Source organism: Callorhinchus milii, unplaced genomic scaffold, assembly GCF_018977255.1.
Source record: "Callorhinchus milii isolate IMCB2004 unplaced genomic scaffold, IMCB_Cmil_1.0 Scaffold37, whole genome shotgun sequence".
NCBI classification, from domain to species: domain Eukaryota; kingdom Metazoa; phylum Chordata; class Chondrichthyes; order Chimaeriformes; family Callorhinchidae; genus Callorhinchus; species Callorhinchus milii.
This window is the reverse complement of record NW_024704778.1, coordinates 233,454-251,989: the sequence shown is the minus strand read 5'-3', so window position 1 is coordinate 251,989 and position 18,536 is coordinate 233,454. Positions and strand designations below refer to the sequence as shown.

Genomic DNA, 18,536 nt, shown 5'->3' with positions numbered 1-18,536 from the left:
GAGAGAGAGAACGAGAGAGGGAGAGAAAAAGAGAGAGTGAAAGAGAGAGTGTGAGCGAGAGAGAGAGAGAGAGAGAGAGCGACGGTGAGGAAGAGGGAGCGAGAGAGCCTTAAAATCACAGCTGGCGTTACAAAGGGAGACACACCATCTGTCTCCCCAGTGGATTGGTTTCCGACCCTCCCTCTCTCCCCCCTTCCGCCCCCCCCCACCCCCCCCCCCCACCCCCCGCCTCCCCCCCCACCCCCGCTCCCCACCCCCCGCCCTCCCCCCGCCGGCTCGCTGTGTATTTCCCTGTAGCTGCACATTTTCCGAGGGGTGGGGGGTGGGGGGGGGGGCAATAAATCCTTCAATTAAAAAAAATCGGTCACGTCGACCCCCCCCCCACCCCTCCCCGCCGCAACACACAGTCACTACACTCGACAGCGCGGTCCCGTGGAGCGCTTCGAGACGTCTCGCCGACGCGATCAGGCGCCGGGGTCACACCCCGGGGGTCATTATTATTTATTACTAATTCTTTATTACTAATTATTATTATTATTTATTACTAATTCTTTATTACTAATTATTATTATTATTTATTACTAATTATTTATTACTAATTATTATTATTAATTATTTATCATTTATCACTAATAACATAACTATTAATATAAACAATTATGATCGACATTAGCCATTATTATAAGGAATTATAATTCTTATGATTATTGATAGAATTAGTTATTATTAAAAGAATGTTATTATTAATGGAATTAATTATTATTAAAAGAATTAGTTATTATTAATGGAATTAGTTTTTATTATCAGAATTAGTTATTATTAAAATAATTAGTTATTATTAACAGAATTAGTTATCATTATTAAAATAATTAGTTATTATTAACAGAATTAGTTATCATTATTAAAATAATTAGTTATTATTAAAAGAATGTTATTATTAATGGAATTAGTTATTATTAAAAGAATGTTATTATTAATGGAATTAGTTATTATTAAAAGAATTAGTTATTATTAATGGAATTAGTTTTTATTATCAGAATTAGTTATTATTATTAAATAATTAGTTATTATTAATAGAATTAGTTATCATTATTAAAATAATTAGTTATTATTAACAGAATTAGTTATCATTATTAAATAATTAGTTATTATTAAAAGAATGTTATTATTATGGAATTAATTATTATTAAAGAATTAGTTATTATTATTGGAATTAGTTTTTATTATCAGAATTAGTTATTATTAAAATAATTAGTTATTATTAACAGAATTAGTTATCATTATTAAAATAATTAGTTATTATTAACAGAATTAGTTATCATTATTAAAATAATTAGTTATTATTAAAAGAATGTTATTATTAATGGAATTAGTTATTATTAAAAGAATTAGTTATTATTAATGGAATTAGTTTTTATTATCAGAATTAGTTATTATTATTAAAATAATTAGTTATTATTAACAGAATTAGTTATCACTATTAAAATAATTAGTTATTATTAACAGAATTAGTTATCATTATTAAAATAATTAGTTATTGTTGAAAGAATGTTATTATTAATGGAATTAGTTATGAGCGATTAAAAGCAATGAGGTGGTTGTGCGCACGCGCAGTGCGGTAGGCCGCGGGAGCGCGACCGCGCATGCGTGAACCAGGGCGGGTTGTTTTGGCGCCTTTTCCCCCGGTTGCCCGGGGTGACCGCGCGCGGGTGGAAGGGGCTGGTTTCCGGTTCCGCTTTCGGCTGGAGCGAGCGGATGGCGTTGGTGCCGAACGGCGGTGATGGCGGCGACCCAGCGGCCTCTCCCCCCAGCTGCAAGCGGCCCCGGGCCGAGCTGGAGCCCCAGGCGGTGCCGGGGGAGCCCGGGCCGAGATCCGGGCCTGGGCTGAAGCCGGAGCCTCCTGTCGCCCCGGCCCCGGGTAACCTGGTGACGGTGGTGCTCGGCGCCCAGTGGGGGGATGAGGGCAAAGGGAAGGTCGTGGATCTGCTCGCGCAGGACGCCGAGCTGGTGTGCAGGTGTCAGGTGAGAGGTCAGCCCCGCCCCCAACCCCGGCCCCCCGCCCACAACCCTAGGCCCCGCCCACACCATCATTCGCCCCCCCCCCAGGCTCCACCCACACCATCGCTCTCCCAGCCCCGCCCACTTCATTCACCAAAGCCCCGCCCCGAACGTCACTCCGCCAGCCCCGCCCACACCCACTCCCCCTCAGCCCCACCCATACTATCAGTTGCCCCCCAAACCCCGCCCACATCCCAAAGGCCCCACCCACAATGTCACTCCCCAGCCCCGCCCACACACTCCCCAGCCCCACCCCCACAGCCCCGCCCACACAATCCCCAGCCCCGCCCACACACTCCCCCAGCCCCGCCCACACACTCCCCAGCCCCGCCACACACTATCTCAGCCCCGCCCACACACACCCAGCCACACCCACACTCCCCCAGCCCCCCCACACTCCCCCAGCCACGCCCACACTCCCCCAGCCGCACCCACACTCCCCCAGCCCCGCCCACACACTCCCCCAGCCCCGACCACACTCCCCCAGCCCCGCCCACACACTCCCCCAGTCCCACTCCTCCTTCCCCAGACCCACCCCCTCTTCCTCAGCTCCGCCCCCCACTGCCACTCCCCCACATTCCCCACGCGCAGGTGTCAATGGGGGTAAGCCCTACCCCCTCACCAACCGTTCCCATACACCCCCGCGCGCCCCCCCCCACCACCACCCACTCTCAATAACCCCCAACCCCGCCCCCCCACCCCCACTCTCTCCCGCTCCACCCCAAGACTCTGTATGAAACGCATCGATGATTATTACTGCCATTCCCGGGATCCGGCGGGTCTGATCAGCGTGTCCTCTGTGTGTCTGTCCGCGTGTCTGTCCCGTGTCTGTCTGCGTGTGCGTCACAGGGTGGAAACAACGCCGGCCACACCGTGGTGGTGGACTCCGTGGAGTACGACTTTCACCTGTTGCCCAGCGGAGTCATCAACAAGAACGCCATCTCCTTCATCGGTGAGCGAGTGTGCGCGTTTGTCCCGCCTTCACCTGACGGGCCTTTGGGAAGTGACTGAGATCCGCGGGGGGTGGGGGGGGGGTGGGGATGGGGGTGAGGGCAGACCGGGGGCTTCGGTTTGGAGGGGAAAGCACAAAGGATTTACATCTTTACAGCAACTCCACAACACGGCATTTGCCCGGCGCCCCTCACGCGAGGCGGCGTCCCAGAGCGCTGGTCAGCGGCTGAGCTCCACACCAAGGAAGCCGGGGTGAAGGGGGAGGTGGCCACTGGTTGAAGAGGAAGTATGGCTGAAAGCGCGGCCACCGATGGACTCTGACCACTGCGCTACGCGACTTTATCATCCGGTACAGATGGACTGAGGTCCCATCTGTCAGTCTTATCGGTAGAGCAGCCCCTCCAACAAGCAGAGCTCCCGCAGCACGGACTTAAAGCAGTGAGGCACCACCCTGCCTGCCGGGTTCCATAGTTCCTTCTTGTTGGGAGCGTCAATCTGTACTGATTATTATTATTATAACATTCACCGCTGTTTTGCTGACTCCCTGTCTCCCAGGTAACGGTGTGGTGATCCACTTGCCTGGCCTGTTTGAGGAAGCTGAGAAGAATCTTCACAAAGGGAAAGGTGAGCAGTGTCTCAACTGGAGCTCTCCTGTGAAACAGTGTGTGCGTGTGCGTGCGTATGTGTGGAGGTTGCTTCCACTCAATGCTGGATAAATAGAGGTGTGTGCGCGTGCGGGTGTGTGGAGTAAGGAAACTTGCCTAAGATTTCTTCCTGCCCGGCCGGGAATCGGACCCAGGTCCTCTCGCTCGCGAGGCGAGCCCTCTCACCACTGAGCTACGTGGGTTTATAATTCTTTTCCTCTTCCACCGCAGGGCTGGAGGGCTGGGAGTCCAGGACGGTGATCTCAGATCGCGCCCACATTGGTGAGTTTGTGTGTCTGAGCCTCGTCACGTCGTGCGTCTTTGTTTTGATAATTGCAGAGACCGATCTGAGGTTCGGGAAGATCTTGAATGAAATACTCTCTCTCGCTGACTGAGTCCTGCACGTCAGCCATTACGCCCCGAAACTCTTGTCACTTTCTTCCTCTATCGCTCCCTCCGCCCCTTCCTTCCCCGTCTTCAGGTCGCGCCTGAAGACCTTCCTCTTTGACCGTGGCTGCGGTCGCCTCCCTTTGCCTCCCGGCTCGGGTGTCGTGCTCAGCCGCTGTGAAGCGTGAGGGGCCGCTGGTTAATTGCAAGTTGTTGTTGTTGTTGACCTTCCTCCTTTGCTCTCCTTTCACAGTGTTTGATTTCCACCAGGCGGTGGATGGGGTGCAGGAGCAACAGAGGCAGGAGCAGGCCGGGAAGAAGTGAGTAGGAGCCTTCCCTCTTGACACTGCCTTCCTTATTGTGATCCAGCACAAAGCTGTAATCTCTCCCAGTCAATATACTACTGTCAAACCCTGTCTGACTGATCTCCACTGGCTCCCAGTGCCTCAGGGCATTAGTCAATGGCTGATTGGCATTTATTCCTCCTCCAACAACACACCTTCACTCATGCTACTCGTACTCGTGGAGTCCTGTAGCTCAGGGGTTACAGCCCTCGCCTCGCAAGCGAAAGGACTTGGGTTCCATTCCCGTCCGGGAAGTCAGGGTGAAACGTTAGACAAGTTTCCTTACTCCACACACACTCCTCTGTTTACCAGCAGTCGGTAGGAACCCGCTGGTTAGTCAGTTGGCGGATCGCTTTCCGAGGGTAATATTCCCTTCAAAAATATCAACCCACGGCTGTTTGTGGGGACGTCGTTGGGCACAGTTCGTCCCACAAAACACACAGCCACTACACTTCACAGTGTATCCTGTGAAGCGCTTTGAGACGTCTCGAAGACGTGATGAGGCGCTGTGTCAAATGCAAAGATTATTATAAGTTGTTGTTGTTGCTCCTGACAGCCTGGGAACCACCAAGAAAGGCATCGGGCCTGTGTACGCGTCCAAAGCCTCTCGCACCGGCCTCCGCATCTGTGACCTGCTGTCGGACTTCGATGAGTTCTCAAAGCGGTGAGTCTTGAGACGGAGTCGGGCGACACTGCTATAGGGAGGGAGCTCTGGGACGCTGCCTTGTGTCCTGGGTTCGATTCCCGGGCGGGCGGGCGGGTCAGGGTGAAACCTTCGGCAAGTTTCCTTACTCCCCCCACACACACACACACGCGCACACACACACGCACACACACGCGCGCGCGCCCCTGTTTACCAGCAGGAAGTAGGACCCCGCTTGTCAGTCGATTGGCGGAGCACTTCCCAAGCGTAATAATCTCTCAAATAATAATAATGCGGTCACTCAATCCACGGCTGTTTGTGGGGACCTCGCTGGGCCCAATTGGCTGCTGCCTTTCTCCCGCAAAATACACAGTCACTACACTTCCCGGTGCATCCCGTGAAGAGCTTTTGAGACGTCCAGACGACCTGATAAGGCGCCGGGTCGAATGCAGGGATTATTTATGATGACATTCTCCTCTCCCTCTCCCTCTCTCGCTGCAGGTTCCGACTCCTGGCTGAGCAGTACAAAGCCATGTACCCCATCCTGACGGTGGACATTGAGGGGGAGTTGGAGAAGCTGAAGGTAAGAGGTGGGTGTGGACCCTCTCTCGGGGCGAGGTTGCCCCCGAAGGAGGGAGGGGCTGGGTATGGAGATTGGTGGGAGGAGCCAGGCCTGGGGGGAGGAGCTGGGCCTGGGGGGAGGAGCCGGGCCTGGGGGAGGAGCCAGGCCTGGGGGGAGGAGCCGGGCCTGGGGGAGGAGCTGGGCCTGGGGGGAGGAGCCGGGCCTGGGGGAGGAGCCGGGCCTGGGGGAGGAGCCGGGTCTGGGGGGAGGAGCCGGGCTGGGGGGAGGAGCCAGGCCTGGGGGAGGAGCCGGGCTGGGGGAGGAGCTGCGGAGGAGCCAGGCCTGGGGAGGAGCCGGGCCTGGGGGAGGAGCCGGGCCTGGGGGAGGAGCTGGGCCTGGGGGGAGGAGCCGGGCCTGGGGGGAGGAGCTGGGCCTGGGGGGAGGAGCCAGGCCTGGGGGGAGGAGCCGGGCCTGGGGGGAGGAGCCGGGCCTGGGGGAGGAGCCGGGCCTGGGGGGGAGGAGCCGGGCCTGGGGGGAGGAGCCCGGCCTGGGGGGAGGAGCCGGGCCTGGGGGGAGGAGCCGGGCCTGGGGGAGGAGCCGGGCCTGGGGGGAGGAGCCCGGCCTGGGGGGAGGAGCTGGGGGTGACACTCAGTGACCGATGCCCTCTCTCGGGGCGAAGTGGCCAGGGTCAGGACATGGCCCCTGGTGAGGGAGGGAGGGGCTGGGCGGCGGGAGGAGGAGGGGCTGGGGCTGGTGGAGGGCGGAGCCAGGCCAGGGGGAGGGGCTGGCAGAGTGGCTGGGGGAGGAGCCTGGTGTGACACTGTCAGTGACCGATGCCCCCCCCCCCTCAGGGCTACGTGGCCAGGATACGGCCCCTGGTGAAGGACGGGGTGTACTACATGTACAAGGCACTGCACGGCCCCCCGAGGAAGATCCTGGTGGAGGGGGCCAACGCGACACTGCTGGACATCGACTTCGGTGAGAAACTGGCCGCGGCGTGTGTGAGTGTGTCGGTGGGTGAGTGTGTGTGTAAGTGTGTCGGTGTGTGTCTGTGTGTGTGTGAGTGTGTCTGAGTGTGTGTCTGTGTGTGTGTGAGTGTGTCGGTGTGTGAGTGTGTCGGTGTGTGAGTGTGTCGGTGTCTGAGTGTGTGTGTAAGTGTGTCGGTGTGTGTCTGTGTGTGTGTGAGTGTGTCTGAGTGTGTGTGTGTGTCGGTGTGTGTCTGTGAGTGTCTGTGTGTGTGTTGGTGTGTGTCTGAGTGTGTGAGTGTGTCGGTGTGTGTCTGTGTGTGTGTGAGTGTGTCGGTGTGTGTCTGTGTGTGTGAGTGTGTCTGAGTGTGTCGGTGTGTGTCTGTGTGTGTGAGTGTGTCGGTGTGTGTGTGAGTGTGTCGGTGTGTGTCTGTGAGTGTGTGAGTGTGTCGGTGTGTGTGAGTGTGTTGGTGTGTGTCTGTGTGTGTGTCTGAGTGTCTGTGAGTGTGTTGGTGTGTGTCTGTGTGTGTGTGTGAGTGTATGTCTGTGTGTGTGAGTGTCTGTGTGTGTGTGTGTGTGCGTGTGTCTGTGTGTGTCTGTCTGTGTGCGTGTGTCTGTGTATGTCTGTGTGTGTGTGAGTGTCTGTGTGTGTGTGTCTGTGTGTGTGTGTGTGAGTGTCTGTCTGTGTGCGTGTGTCTGTGTATGTGTGTGTGTGTGTGTTTGTGAGTGTGTGGGGGGGGGGGGGCTGCGGACATGCCAGATGAAGTCTTCGAGACGTCTCAAAAGCGCTTCATGGGATCGCTGTCCGGTGTAGTGGCTGTGCGTTTCGCGGGGCCAGTCGATGTATAACTGAGCCCTGTCCTGTTGCTGGGTTGCAGGTACTTACCCCTTCGTGACCTCCTCAAACTGCACGGTGGGGGGGGTCTGCACCGGCCTGGGAATCCCCCCCCGGAACATCGGGGCTGTGTACGGTGTGGTGAAGGCTTACACCACCCGTGTGGGGGTGGGGGCTTTCCCCACCGAGCAGGACAACGTGAGTAACCTTTCCTACAGGGTGAGGTGGGGGTGGGGGGGGCGGGGTGGGGGGGGGATGGTGTCTGAGCCGCTTGTTAAAGGCGGTGGGGATGGGGTGGCGGGTGGGGGGGGGGTCCTGATTCAAACGAGGAACCGACTGACCGTTGCAGGCGCTGGGCTGTCTGTGGGTGTGCGCTTGTGCGTATGTGTCAGGCTGAGCTCTGGCTGTGTGTGTGTGTGTGTCAGGCTGCGCTCTGGTTGTGTGTGTGTGTTAGTGTGTGTCAGGCTGCGCTCTGGCTGTGTGTGTGTGTGTGTTAGGCTGCGCTCTGGTTGTGTGTGTGTGTTAGTGTGTGTCAGGCTGCGCTCTGGCTGCGTGTGTGTGTGTGTGTCAGGCTGCGCTCTGATTGTGTGTGTGTGTGCGTGTGTCAGGCTGCGCTCTGGTTGTGTGTGTGTGTGTGTGTGTGTGTCAGGCTGCGCTCTGATTGTGTGTGTGTGTGCGTGTGTCAGGCTGCGCTCTGGTTGTGTGTGTGTGTCAGGCTGCGCTCTGATTGTGTGTGTGTGTGTGTGTGTCAGGCTGCGCTCTGGCTGTGTGTGTGTGTGTGTGTGTGTGTGTCAGGCTGCGCTCTGATTGTGTGTGTGTGTGCGTGTGTCAGGCTGCGCTCTGGTTGTGTGTGTGTGTGTGTGTGTCAGGCTGCGCTCTGGCTGTGTGTGTGTGTGTGTCAGGCTGCGCTCTGGCTGTGTGTGTGTGTGTGTGTGTCAGGCTGCGCTCTGGCTGTGTGTGTGCGTGTGTGTGTGTGTCAGGCTGCGCTCTGGCTGTGTGTGTGTGTGTGTGTAGTTAAACCTGTTGCCTGTGTGTGTTGTAGGCACTGGGGGAGAAGCTGCAGACTCGGGGACGGGAGGTTGGGGTGACCACAGGCCGTAAACGCCGCTGTGGTTGGTTGGACCTGGTGCTGGTCAAATACGCCCACATGATCAACGGCTTCACAGCGTGAGTATCACTGAGCTTCTCTGTGCCATTCCTAAACCTCTACCCCCCCCCCCACCCCCCCCTTTGCTGCTGCACCCACCACACCACACCGTCCGTGCCACAGAGGTGGGGTCCTGAACCCCTCATCTTCCACAGCTATTTACAACAACAACTTGCATTTATATGGCCCCTTTCAAGCCGGGCGGCATCTCTGAGCGCTTAACAGTGGCGGAGTTTAACACTACAATACAGAGTGGCATTCCCCCCCCCCAGCGCCTGCCTTTCCCGTCAGGAGGGAGGATGTCCCAAGGCGTTGGACAGTCGGGGGTATGGACCCGAGCCGGACAGGGGGTTGGGATCAGGAGGGCGGGGAGGGTGGGGGGGTAGGAGGGTGACCGACGGCGCAGTCGGTCGAAGAGGAGGGACTTGAAGAAGGGGAGGAAGAGGGAGGGATGGAATTCCAGAGGGTGGGTAGCGCCAGGAGGGGGAACGTGGAGCCGGCTGGAGCCGGCGAGCGGAGGGAGCGGACAGGCGGACACGGGGCCAGCAGGTCACAGAGTAAGCCCGAGGGAGTCCGGCCTCTGGCCACTGTTCCAGCGTGAGTCGACCGAGCTTTGCGATGTCGTGGGGATGTGAGGAGGTGCTCTTATCGAGGGCGAGGAACGTCAGTAACAACCTCTCTCTGTGCAGTCTGGCGCTCACCAAACTGGACATCCTCGATACCCTCGAGGAGCTGAAGATTGGAATTGGCTACAGGCTGGAGGGCAAGACTATTCCCTATTTCCCAGGTGAGAGACCTCATGGATTATTTACACGTTTTATTTTTTTTTAATCCGTGGAGACCCTGAGGCTCGGCGGTTGCAGCCCTCGCCCCGCTTGGGGGACTTTGAGCTGAGGTATGGACAGATCAGCCTTGATCTAATAGAATGGCGGGACAGGCTCGAGAGGCTGAATGGCCTCCTCCTGTTCCTACGAGTGAGGTGAGGTCAGGCGATGCCGGCTTCCCTCCGGAAGACACCGAGAGACAGCACTTTGCCTGATGTGTGGCCCGGGAGCTGCGCGGGATCTCTCAGTCTGCGTCTCTGCTCTTTTCCTTGCAGCCAACCAGGAGGTGTTGAACAAGGTGGAGGTGGAGTACGTGACCTTCCCAGGCTGGAAGACCAGCACGGAAAAGGCCCGGTCCTTCCAGGAGCTTCCGGACAACGCCAGGCAGTACGTGAAGTACATCGAGGAGCATATCGGCGTTCCCAGTGAGTACACAAGTCCGTCAGGGGTCCTCTTCCCCTTACACCCCCCCCCCCCCAACCACCCTGTCCACTGAGTCGTAGAATCTTACATACAATGCCGTGTTTCGCCCACAAAATACACAGTCACTACACTCGACAGTGTATCCCGTGAAGCGCTTTGAGACGCCTCGAAGACGTGATGAGGCGCATTTACGCAGCGCCCCCTCACCCGGGTTCCACTCAAGACACCATCCTCGCGCCCGCTCACCGTTCTGTCCTTCCTTCGCAGTTAAATGGATCGGGATCGGAAAATCCCGCGAATGTATGATCCGGATATTCTGAGGCTGTTCGGAATAGCGGGGGGGCGGCGAGGTCAGAGCGGGGTTAACCCTTTGTGAGGCTGGTGGGACACACTCGAGACCCCCGCTCTGTCCTAGGACAGAGAGTTGCTATCGCGCTTCCGCCCTCTGGTCTCCGCTCCTCTCAATTATCCCGACATCGTACTTCGCTATCGAGAGGAATTACTCAATCAATTAATCAACCAATCGCTCGGTCAGTAACGTCCGTTACTCCCTCCGTTAGAGAGGAGAGACTTCCCTCTGGCATTCCAGGGGATCTTTTTTTATTATTTTATATAACCCCCCCCTCCCCCGCCCCACTTTCTGAGTGACTTTTTATAACATGGATGGATTGAACGTGTCAAGTGACAAATGCCAGGATTCTCGTTGGTCCTATTTGTGTGCGCGGCTGTCGACAGGACAGCTGCCCAGCCCAGCCCAGCCCAGCCCAGCGCCCACGTGTAGTCCCCTTGCCTGTTTGTGTCGTGGGCTCTGGTTTTGCTGAGGAGCTCCCTGTATCGCATGGCGTTTCGACCTTAAAAGGTTTTAAAATCATCCCTTCGTATCAGCAACGCACATCTCCACCCACACACACCCACACCCACATCCTATGCCTGTTTCTGTCCATCGCTGGCTGTTCTGTTCAGCAAAAAAATGCTACTTAAAACCAGTGTGGTATTAAAAAGGGACTCTTCACATTCCCCCGGCACAGGCCCAGGTCCCTGGCTCAGCCGGTTTTGTACGTTCAGTGTCCACTGTATCTTTGTCGATGAATAAACAGCAATAAATCGCACTTAACAGCAATAAAATAAATCCCCCCCCCCCCCCGAAAAAAAAAAGAGGTGTAATTGTAAGCGGTTTTAAGGACGTTACGGATAGACCTCGGCGACCTGGGGAGAGGGGGGAGGAGGAGGGATCCAGGTTGATGCTGGAATTTCCGGCTTGGGTGATGGGGAAAAACTGGCAGTGCCGGGAAGTTCCACTACTCCTCGCTCCGATAATGAGGAGCCAGAGAGAGAGAGAGAGAGAGAGGAGGCGGCTCCGTGACATATTCCCCCCCCCCCCCCCTCTCCCAAAAGCCCTACACCGCGTCAACCAAACATAGACTTCCAACAACTTCCGGTAATTCCCGCCAAACCTTTCCGTTCCTCGGCCGTTGGTTAACAGCGACGGGGTCAAGCGTTTGTTCAGTCATCCCTTAAAGCAATCGCTGAACCGGTGGGCCAGACTGCCAAAGAGATGTCCTGTGCTGTTGCCTCGATCTGTCTCCACACTCCTTTCACTACTGTCTATGCACTGAAATGTAATAAAGCACTGAAATGATCATCGACTGACCGACTGGGGCTCCTTTTATGTCGTCGCCCGTGGGTTGGAGTCGGAACGCCGGTGTTTAAGCCCCACATCGGGGGGTGGGGTGGGTACCATCTCGTATTCCAGGCTGACAGTGCTGGGTGGGGAGTGGGGTGGTGGGGAAGCACCGCAGTGAGGTCCTGTCGCTCGGCGCTTAGAGAGCACTTGCCTCGCAAGCGAGAGGACCCGGGTTCGATTCCCGGCCGGGCGGGTCAGGCCAGAGCAAAACCTTGAGCGAGTTTCCATACTGCCCGCACCAACACACCACACACACACCTCTGTTTACCCGCAGTCGGTAGGAACCCGGTCGTCAACAGTCAATTGGCGGATCGCTTTTCTGGGGGTTAATAATCCCTTCCAAAACATACAAAATAACAGTCACTTCAATCCACGGCTGTTCGCGGGGACGTCGCCGGGCGCAATTGGGCGCCGTGTTTCGCTCAGCATCAAACGCAAGGGTTATAATTATTATTATTATTATTATTATTATCGGAGGCACTGTCCTTCGATTGAAATGTTAAACCGGAGGCCCCCATCTGCCTGTCCGGCCCGAGCTTCCTTAGAAAGAGAAGGCAGCTTCTCCACGATTGCACTGATCCCTTGAAACGCTTTGAGGTGACCCCAATGACGCATTATATCGTACGCAAGGATTACTATAATTTATTGTCTAAACTTTACTGCTTTAAAAAATAGTCCTGTCCAGGCGAGGAGACCCGATTGCAAACTCCAATCAGCAGCTGCGTGTGGGGTGCGTGTGCGTGTGTGCGCGCGCTCGCGTGTGTTTTCCATGGATGACCTTTACCGCTTGGGAACAAATTCACGGAGTGGTTTGTATTTTACAGGGGTGGTGGGGGGTGTGGGGGGCAGAGGGGTGTGGGGGGGCGGCAATATATATATAATATATATTAAAAAGAAAAAACTTTTGTTTAAAAATTTATATCTCTGTCGAACAACCACCATTGGGGGAGGGTGTGTGGGGGGGGGGGGGGCGGGGTGGGGGGGAGGAAAAAAATCACCACGTGTCTGTGTTAAAAGAAAGTCTCTCTTAACGCCGTCAGGCTGCCCCTTTCAGACGATGTGCCAAACGGGGCTGTCCCTTTGAGAACAGTGGACCATCTCTTTTCAGCAGAGTGTGGGGTGGGTGGGTGGGTGGGTGGGCTGTCTCTCTCTTAACGAGGGAGCACGGGTGCGCGTGTGCGAGAGCGTGCCCGAGCGAGCGTGATTCCCAGGAGCCCTGGGACGTTGTCCTGACGTGAAAGGCGCTGCACAAGTGAGAGAGTGTGAGCGAGAGAGTGTGTGAGTGAGTGAGTGAGTGCAGGAGAAAAGGTGCGCCAGAGCGAGTGAGGAAGTGCGAGAGCGAGCGAGGGTGTAAGAGTGAGCGTGTACATGAGCGTTGTAAGAGTGTGTGCGAGAAAATGTGAGCGTGTCAGAGCGGGCGTACGAGAGGGTCTGAGTGTGCGAGAGAGTCTAAGAGCGAGAGGTGGTGCGCGCGTGTGTGTGTGTGTGTGTGATCGAGTGAGAGAGAAAGTGTGTGCAGGAGAGAGTAAGTGAGCGAGAGAGTGAGTGTGAATGGAGAGGAGGAGGAGGAGGAGGAGAGACCAAGTGGCTTCACTTCACTTCCACATGACGGGGGGTTTGCTGTCCAGCCACTTCCACGTGACGGCGGAGTCTGTGCAGGCGGGGTGGCGGGGGGGGGCTGACGAAGACGACGAAGACGATGGCGCGGTTGCCGTTGCCACCGCCGCCGTCGACGAAGACGAAGGTGCGACCGCGGGAGGCGACGAGGCCAGGTGGTGGGCCTGGTGGTACTTGCGCATGTGCCGGTACAGGTCGCCAGACTGGGAGTAGCGCCGCAGGCAGAAGCGGCAGCGGTGGGGCCTCTCGCGGGTGTGGACCAGGGCGTGGCGCTTCAGGCTGTAGGAGCACGAGAAGGTCTTCCCGCACGAGGGGCAGGTGGGCAGCTCCTCCTCCGAGCCGGACCCCGGCGGCGGAAAGTCCTGGAAGAACAGCTTGGCGTGGGCGTGCTGGTGGTGGGCCAGGGGCAGCAGGGGCAGGGGTAGGGGCGGGCAGTACATGCCGTGGGCCCCGTAGACCTCCTCTTCGGCCTCGTCGAACTCCTCGTCCGAGATGACGATATGGGCTCCGGGGTCTCCGTCTCCGCCTTCGGGCTGGTCCGCGGTTAAGGAGTCTCCCGGGCCCGGGGGCAGGGGCGGAGGAGGAGGACGAGGAGGAGGAGGAGAAGGAGTGGAGAGGGGGTTGTGATGAAAGACACCCAAGTTACAGCCGCCGTTGTCGTGGAGACCGGGCGGCCTGCTGGGGGCCACCAGGGCCTCCTCCTCGCCCCCACCGGCCCCTCCGCCCATCGCCTCGTCTCCCTCCGCAAACAGCTCGTCCTCCACCTTGACGGTGATCAAGTCCACCCCGGCCTCACCCTCGCCATCGGTGCCCAACAGGACACGCGAGGCCCCCACCTTGTCCATGGAGCCCCCACCTCCCCCTCCCCCCGTGGAGCAGTCAGAGTCGGGGTGAGGCCAGGGAGCTGAACCCTCTCTCTCCAGCGACCGCAGGGCAGACTCAGTGGAGCTGCAGGGACTCGCCAGGAGGTTGTCCCGTTTGCTGGGGTGCGGGTCCGTCTCCATCCCGGGCTGCGTGGTGTCCGCCACGCCCCCGTTGCCCCCGCCCCCGCAGGGCTCCCCCAAACCTGCCAGCTGCGGCCCGAGCAACACGGGCGTCGAGGAGAGGCCCTGGCGGTCACCGAACGACCGGCCGACGTAGCGGCAGGGAGTGGGCGCCTCCTTGTGACGGTGGGCAGCGGGTCGCCAGGCGTGGGGGTACCCGTGGGGGTGCCCGTGGGGATGCCCGGGGTCCGGGGCCCCCAGAAGCGGCGCCTCGTCCTCCTTCCTGGTGCTGTCGGCCTCTGCCAAGGCCCGGGCCTTGAGCCGAGCCTTGCACAGCTTGACGATGTCGTTCATGTGCAGGAAGCTCGCGGCTGCCAACACGTCCTCCACGGGGGTCCCGCACAGTCGCAGGCAGCCCTCGTACATGAACTCCAGCAGCAGGGAGAAGGCGGAGGCCGTCACTATCTCATCGTCCAGGCACACCACCTCCCGCCCGTCCCCCTCCTCCTTGTAGAACATGTAGAAGTAGGTGCTGAAGGTGACCAGGACGGCCCGGTGGGCCCGAAACTGGGCCTCGCCCACCAGCACCGTGCAGTCGCACAGGAAGCCCTGGTGACGCTGCTCCCTCAGGCTCTGGAGCAAGGTCCGGCCGTGGTCGGGGAACTCCATCACTGCCGGGCGAGCGGGCGAGGGCGAGGGAGCGGGCGAGGGCGGGGGGAGGCTGGCAGCGCTTCTCTCGACCCGTCAGTCATTCTGCGTCGGGAGAGAAATAAAGGCAAGAAAAAAAAATCGATCCATGTTGGTTAACGTCTTGATAATAATGGGTGGGGGGGGGGGGCGGTGGTGGTGGTGCTCGGGGGGGGCTATGTCGGCCATTATCCTACGTGCAACTCAATGTCAGGTCAAACCCCCTTACCTCCCGATCAGAACGGGGCAAGCCTCGAAACTCTTAGGTACGGCCTCCGCTAAGAGTTCGAGGCTTCCACCACTGAAAGCTCTTCGCGAACGCCCCCCCACCCACCCACCCACCCGCCCACCCCCCCGACGGGACGCGTCAGAAGCCGCACGGCCCCCGCTGCTCGTCCGCGGCCACTGCTTCCGCCGCCAGCTGGCCACTGGCCACTGGCCTCGCTGCTGTCACCATCGCAAAGGGCCACGGAGCACCGGTTACTGTAGCAACAGAATGTTACCGGCAGCCAACGTGAATGAAGTGCACGGGGGGGGGGGGGGGTGTGTGGGGTGGGGGGGGGCCTCAAGGTAAACTCACGCTAAATAAAACTCTCTCTCTCTCTCTCTCTCTCTCGCTCTTCCCAATGTCTCCCCTCTCCCGACGCAGCCATTCCCGGCGTTTTTGAAACCATCTGAAAGCCCCCCCACCCCCTCAAAAAAAAAAAGCCCTCCGCTCGCTCCCACTAAGTGACCGACCCATCAACACCCCCCCCAACCCCCATTCCCGCCCACCCCCACCCCCACACAAATTAAACCGCATCGGTTTTCTTTCCGCTGGGACTGGAACTCAAAAGGACCACCTGAACTTACACAGCGTCCCAGAGCCGGTGGGGGTGGGAGCGAGCGGGGGGTGGGGGGGGTAGGGGTAGGGGGGGGTGGGGGGTGAGTGACCGTAGGTACATATTGGTGGGTATTGCCCGCGGCCTCCAATACTTTGCTCAGTGCGTGAGCTCAAGACAGTGCCGCGAGTGTCCTCACCCGGCAAAGCGCAACGCACACACTCTTCAACGGCCCGAAGGGGGTAATAATAATAATAATAATAATAATAATTCTGGCGTCTGACCCGGCGCCTCGTCACGTCTCACAGCACTTCGGGGGGGGCGTGGGGGGGGGGGGAAGGGGGGGGGTCAAGACCCCCCCAATCCGATCCCCCACCCTACCCCACCCCACCCCACCCGACCCGGTCTCACCCCCCCCCCCCCCCCCACTCTCGCCCCAGGACACGCACAGTCACTACACTCGACGGCGCGCGGGCGCTGCGAAGCGCTTCCGAGGCGCCGAGGAGACGTGACGAGGCGCGGTGAGGGGGTGAGGGTGGTGGGGGGTGGGGGGGGTGGGTGGGGGCCCAATGCAGGGATTATTATTCTTATATTGTTATTATTATTGTATTATTACTCCCCTTCTCTCCCCCCCCATCATAACCACAATAACAAGCCTCCAGTTGGACACGCCCCTTCGCCCCCCCCCCCCGTGATTGGCCGGCCCGCCGCCCGCGTCACCCCCGCCCGTGGCCCCGATTGGCCGCGGGCGCCGCCAATCCATCCCGACGTCGCGAGCCCCGCCCCGTCCGCCCGCCCCGCCCACTTCCGGTGGCTGGCGCCGAGCGGCGCCGCCACAAGCGCTGCCGGGAAACAAATGGCGGTGCGGCGAGGGCGGGGCCTGACTCACCCCCCGACTCACGCACTCACTCACTCACTCACCGGCCTCCCGTCCCTCTCTCCCCCCCTCTCTCTCTCCCTCGGTCTCCCCGGTCTCTCTCTCCGCCCCGGAAGCCACCCGCCGCCGTGTCGCGCTCGCTCTGTGGCGCGCGCTCGCTCCCGCCGCCGCCGAGCTCGAGCGGCCACCGGAAGCGGCCCAGTTCTCGCGATACTTCGCCTCCTCTCCTCCTCCTCCCCTCCCTTCCCCCACACGCGGCGCCAAGGAGGCGGCAGGCGGCGCTCAAGAGTCTCCCTCTCCGCTCCCGGCAGTCCCGGTGGGAGCCGACAGCGCCCTCCCGTGGCCGCGCCTCGGAAGCTCAGCCTCTCACCCCAAGTGGTCCAAACCCCCAATTGAGAATTCCCCACATCCCCTCCACACACCCACACACTCACCCACACACACACCCACACACTCACCCACACACACACACACACACACCCCACACACACACCCCCCCCACACACACCCACACACTCACCCACACACACACCCACACACACACCCACACACTCACCCACACACACACCCACACCCACACACCCACCCACACACACACACACACACACCCACACACACACCCACACACTCACCCCCACACACCCACACCCCCCCCCACACACACACCCACACACACACACCCCACACACCCACACACACCCACACACTCACCCACACACACACACACTCACCCCCCACACATACCCTCACACACAGACCCCCACACACACACCCACACACACACCCCCACACACTCACCCCCCACACACACACACACACCCACACCCACACACCCACCCACACACACACCCACACACACACACCCACACACTCACCCACACACACACCCACACACACACCCCCACACACCCACACCCCCCCCACACACACCCACACACACTCACACACACACCCACACACACACCCACACACCCACACACACCCCCCCACACACACCCACACACACACCCACACACCCACACACCCCCCCCACACACACCCCCACACACACACCCACACACACACACCCACACACTCACCACACACACACCCACACACACACCCCCACACACACCCCCCCACACACACCCACACACACTCACACACACACCCCCCACACACACACCCCCCACACACACACCCACACACACACACCCCCCCACACACACACACACCCGCACATGCCCCCCCACCCCCTCCCCGGGAACCCCCAGAGATAGGCTGTGGGGATGGGATGGGATGCGCTCTCTCTCTCTCTCTCTCCCCGGAGGGACGCCCTCTGCTCACCTAATTCCGGAGAGTATTAGGCGCAGGTTGGGCGAGAGCCGAGGCTCGGGGTGGGGGGTGGGGGGTGGGGGGGACCCCGCGGCCCCTCCCGGCTCAGGGTTCGTTGGGTGTCTCCCTCCTTGGGCGGGGCGGGGGGTTGGGGGTGGGGTCTGAACTGGCTCCAAGGTGACATGCCTGGCAGGGGGATGTCGGGATCGAGCCCCACTGCCCCCCCCCCCCCACCCCCCACCCCCTGTGACCGGTTCCTGGTCACCTCAACCCGCGGCTGTTTGTGGGGACGTCGCGGCGCGGAATTGGCTGCCGCGTTTCGCCCGCAAAACTCACAGTCACTACGCTCGACAGTGTGTCCCGCGTCGAGCTTTGAGAAGTCTCTTAAGACGTGATGAGGCGCCGGGTCAAATGTGAGGATTATTATTCTATTATTATATTATTGTTATATTGTTAACATTATTGTTATTGTAATAATATTATATTATTGTTATATTACTATTATTATTGTTATTATTGTTATATATTGTTGTTATATTACTATTATTATTATATTATATTGTTGTTATATTACTATTATTATATTATATTGTTATATTATTATTGTTATTATTATATTGTTATATTACTATTATTATTATATTATATTGTGGTTATATTACTATTATTATTATATTGTTGTTATATTATTATTGTTATTATTATATTGTTATATTACTATTATTATTGTTATTATATTATTATATTACTATTGTTATTATTACTGTTGT

General features: G+C 57.6%; 2 protein-coding genes across 2 annotated transcripts; one reads left to right on the top strand and one right to left on the bottom strand.

Moving 5' to 3' along the window:
* The first annotated feature begins 1,720 nt into the window (after positions 1-1,720).
* LOC103173731 (adenylosuccinate synthetase isozyme 2-like) lies at positions 1,721-11,429 on the top strand. Its single transcript, XM_042345274.1, has 13 exons — positions 1,721-2,022; positions 2,908-3,010; positions 3,565-3,633; positions 3,885-3,935; positions 4,294-4,360; positions 4,941-5,048; positions 5,529-5,610; positions 6,441-6,567; positions 7,433-7,587; positions 8,432-8,556; positions 9,226-9,323; positions 9,636-9,785; positions 10,051-11,429. The coding sequence occupies exons 1-13, from the start codon at positions 1,756-1,758 to the stop codon at positions 10,101-10,103; spliced, it is 1,455 nt and encodes a 484-aa protein (XP_042201208.1). The 5' UTR covers positions 1,721-1,755; the 3' UTR covers positions 10,104-11,429.
* Positions 11,430-13,001: 1,572 nt separating this feature from the next.
* LOC103173798 (zinc finger and BTB domain-containing protein 42) lies at positions 13,002-16,523 on the bottom strand. The gene is made up of 2 exons (XM_042345245.1): positions 16,497-16,523; positions 13,002-14,820 (listed from the first exon to the last, which is right to left on the bottom strand). Exon 2 carries the CDS (start codon positions 14,734-14,736, stop codon positions 13,063-13,065), a length of 1,674 nt encoding a protein of 557 aa, XP_042201179.1. The 5' UTR covers positions 14,737-14,820; positions 16,497-16,523; the 3' UTR covers positions 13,002-13,062.
* Between the last annotated feature and the right edge of the window lie 2,013 nt (positions 16,524-18,536).